The 2,888-nt window shown below is 45.4% G+C and overlaps 1 protein-coding gene across 1 annotated transcript; it reads right to left on the reverse strand.

Moving 5' to 3' along the window:
- Positions 1-485: 485 nt before the first annotated feature.
- LOC124684397 (myb family transcription factor IPN2-like) lies at positions 486-2,608 on the reverse strand. The gene is made up of 6 exons (XM_047218716.1): positions 2,402-2,608; positions 2,229-2,305; positions 2,068-2,125; positions 1,674-1,734; positions 1,501-1,573; positions 486-1,110 (listed from the first exon to the last, which is right to left on the reverse strand). Exons 1-6 carry the CDS (start codon positions 2,595-2,597, stop codon positions 535-537), a joined length of 1,041 nt encoding a protein of 346 aa, XP_047074672.1. The 5' UTR covers positions 2,598-2,608; the 3' UTR covers positions 486-534.
- Positions 2,609-2,888: the final 280 nt, after the last annotated feature.

The following is a 2,888-nucleotide window of genomic DNA, read 5'->3' on the forward strand; positions in this document are numbered from 1 at the left end:
AACAAGGAACCCACATGTAACAAAATATTGTAAATATCAGAGAATTTATTTTCTCTATTATTGTTAATACATACACCGAAAAAGAATTAGAATAGAAGCATGTTTCACACCCGAGGCATGCTCTTACATCAAAAATAAAATTTACAAAACTTCAACCATTGTCATCTCAAAATACAATTACATACTCTAAAAAAGAAATACGGCATCACCAAGCTTATCATGTCCCAGACCCCCCCTCTCTCAACTACTTATTGGTATGATCAATATATAGCATAACCAATTAACCATATACCTCTACTACACCCAACTCATACCATGCTTATTTTATGATCTTAGCAAAAGAGCCAGTCAAGCTTGGTCCATGACAACAGGGCATTAACTTAACTAATTACCTCTGTACCAAAATGTAAGACGTTTTGGTAGGCTAAATAGTCTATCAAAGCATCTTATATTTTAGAACAGACCTAGTACCTTGTAGTGATATTTTCAATGAAGAATAAAACACAATAATATATTTCAGATATTTATTACCGTTTACCCGTAGGACAAGTTCCTCTCACTTCCTACTTGTTGTGGAGACGCCCTCATCTCAAGCTTGGAGCTGATCGGGCCATCAAAGCCCTTACTACCCAGGGAGTCGCCGGACAATGACATGATCGGATCCATGCCGCCATCACTGCCACCGGCAGCATCCATCATCATCGACGAGGATGGTGCCATCTGAAGGAGGTCATCACCACTCTTCGCCTGCTCATCGCCGTCGCCCCACATCATCGGGGTCTTCCCAGTGGAGCAGCTCCTGTCTGCTGCCCCAATGCAGCTCTCATTGAACGCCAAGAAGCTATCCATGGCCATTGTTGGCCTTATCTCCATGTGATGCTGCAGGTCCAGATGGCTCGAGGTCCCACCGTACAGGGTCAGATCCTGGAAGCTCATGGAGCCGCCGACGTCGAGCACCGCTGACGCCTGGGTGCCGCCCAGAGATCGGTACCCGGCAGCTGCAGGCCAGGTGGCGCAGTCGCTAGACGCCAGAGTTTGGTAGGCTTTCTCTAGGATGGACTGCATGTACTTCCCCTGGGCCTCCACCCTCATCTGGAGGTGCTTCTGCACCTGCATGAGATTGGCGTCATTGCAATGCAAAGTGATCGATTTGTTCTGCCTTGAAAAAGTATTTAAATATGCATGCTTATATGACAAACTCATGAGTGCAACCAAAAAGATATGTGCTAAGTAAAGTAGTAAACTCTGCAAAGAATATGGTTCTTGCAAGCAAGCATAATGAAGGTCTATGACATCATGCGGGGTGGGCCAGATAGGATTGCCATATCAGCTGCCAGCAAAGAATGTAAGTTTCCTGAGAAACGTTCATGCATGCATGCAAAGTACAGAAGAGACATGTGCGTGTGTGTTGGTGTAGGGATATGAACACATGCATCATAGTTGTGCCGAATGTGTAAACTTCCCAAGAATGTTAGTAGATGCTAATAACATGTAATTTACCTCTAGCTGCTCGTGGAGCCTTCGTTGGACCTCCATCTGCATCCTTAGTGCCTCGTTCATGTGCGTGCTGCGACTGGGGTGGTTAAATTCGAACACAAAATGTTAGCATGCATAGTGTTTTAGAAATGTATCGGAATAATTCGTTGAATAGGGTATGATTTTGTGGAGCTTACTCGTTCATGTTTCTTCCCATCATACCCGAAGAGGACGCTGCATTTCGTTGCATCTCCATGGCTGCAGGTAATTTTAAGATGGGATATATTAATCGGGCAATGCTATGAGTAAGAGAGATCGTACTTTGCTTTTTGACCAAAAGAGAGAGATTGCCAAAAGAGAGAGTAAACTTCATGGCTAGGTTAAGCACCAACCTAGCACTAAAAGGTTGCTTCAGAAGAAAACACTAACAAGTAACATGTTCGAGATCAGCAGTAAGCTAGGGTTTCAGCAACAACTGAAGTGAGCAAGTGCATCGCATGCTAGCTAGGTAATTAAACCGAGATGATGATATAGAATAGAAGCATGAATATGTACATCAATTTAGTAGGTAGATCTTGATAATATATTTACCTTCCTTGACGGAGTGATGATCGCCAAATTCTTTGTGCTGCTTCCCTAGCCTGAATTTCTGAGTACAATAAAATCAGAGCTCAGACCACATATGAGATCTAGGGACAGGGAGAAAGGGCACTGAAAGAAAAACCTAACTATGCCCATGCATGCATGCACACCTGAAGATGGCTCTTGAGATGGTAGAGCGTGAGACCCTTGACTCCCATAACCCTCATGATAGTCTTCGGAGTTGCCTCTGCCATCGAGAAACAAATTAACCATTAATTAAAACTCCACGAAATTATTCAACAAGATATGATTAAACTCAATCAGGCATCTAATCAAGACTAACTGTCTGGGCCTCCGAGCTGCGCGACGGCGTCGACGAAGCGGTCATGGAGCTCGACGGTCCACCGGAGGCGGGGCTTGGGGTCGGTAGTGAGGACGAGCCCGGAGTCGCCGGCTTGCACGCACGCTGCGGCGGCAGCCCGATCATTAAGTGACGAGCTCACCGTGGTGCTGCTGGGCTTCTTGGAGGAAGGGAACATTCTATTCTCCCTCTCTCCCCTCTTAAATCTTTCTCTCTCTAGAGATCTCCTGGGAGGGTAATTCCCACTGCTTTTTCCCTCTCCTCGATCTGATCGATCTCTGCTACAGAATTGGAAGAGATTCAAGAACAAGGAATAGGGTTCGCTCCCGCACGCAGAACGAGGCACCGGACGGTGTAGTCGTCCTAGTAGTAGAGATAGTAGTGGTGGTGGTACTCTCCTCGGGTGTCCTCTTTCTTGATATGCTCTCTCTCTACTTTAGTTGCTTTAATTCTTTATCTCTCTATGCCC

The sequence above is a fragment of the Lolium rigidum genome, chromosome 1 (assembly GCF_022539505.1).
Source record: "Lolium rigidum isolate FL_2022 chromosome 1, APGP_CSIRO_Lrig_0.1, whole genome shotgun sequence".
Taxonomy (NCBI): Eukaryota; Viridiplantae; Streptophyta; class Magnoliopsida; order Poales; family Poaceae; genus Lolium; species Lolium rigidum.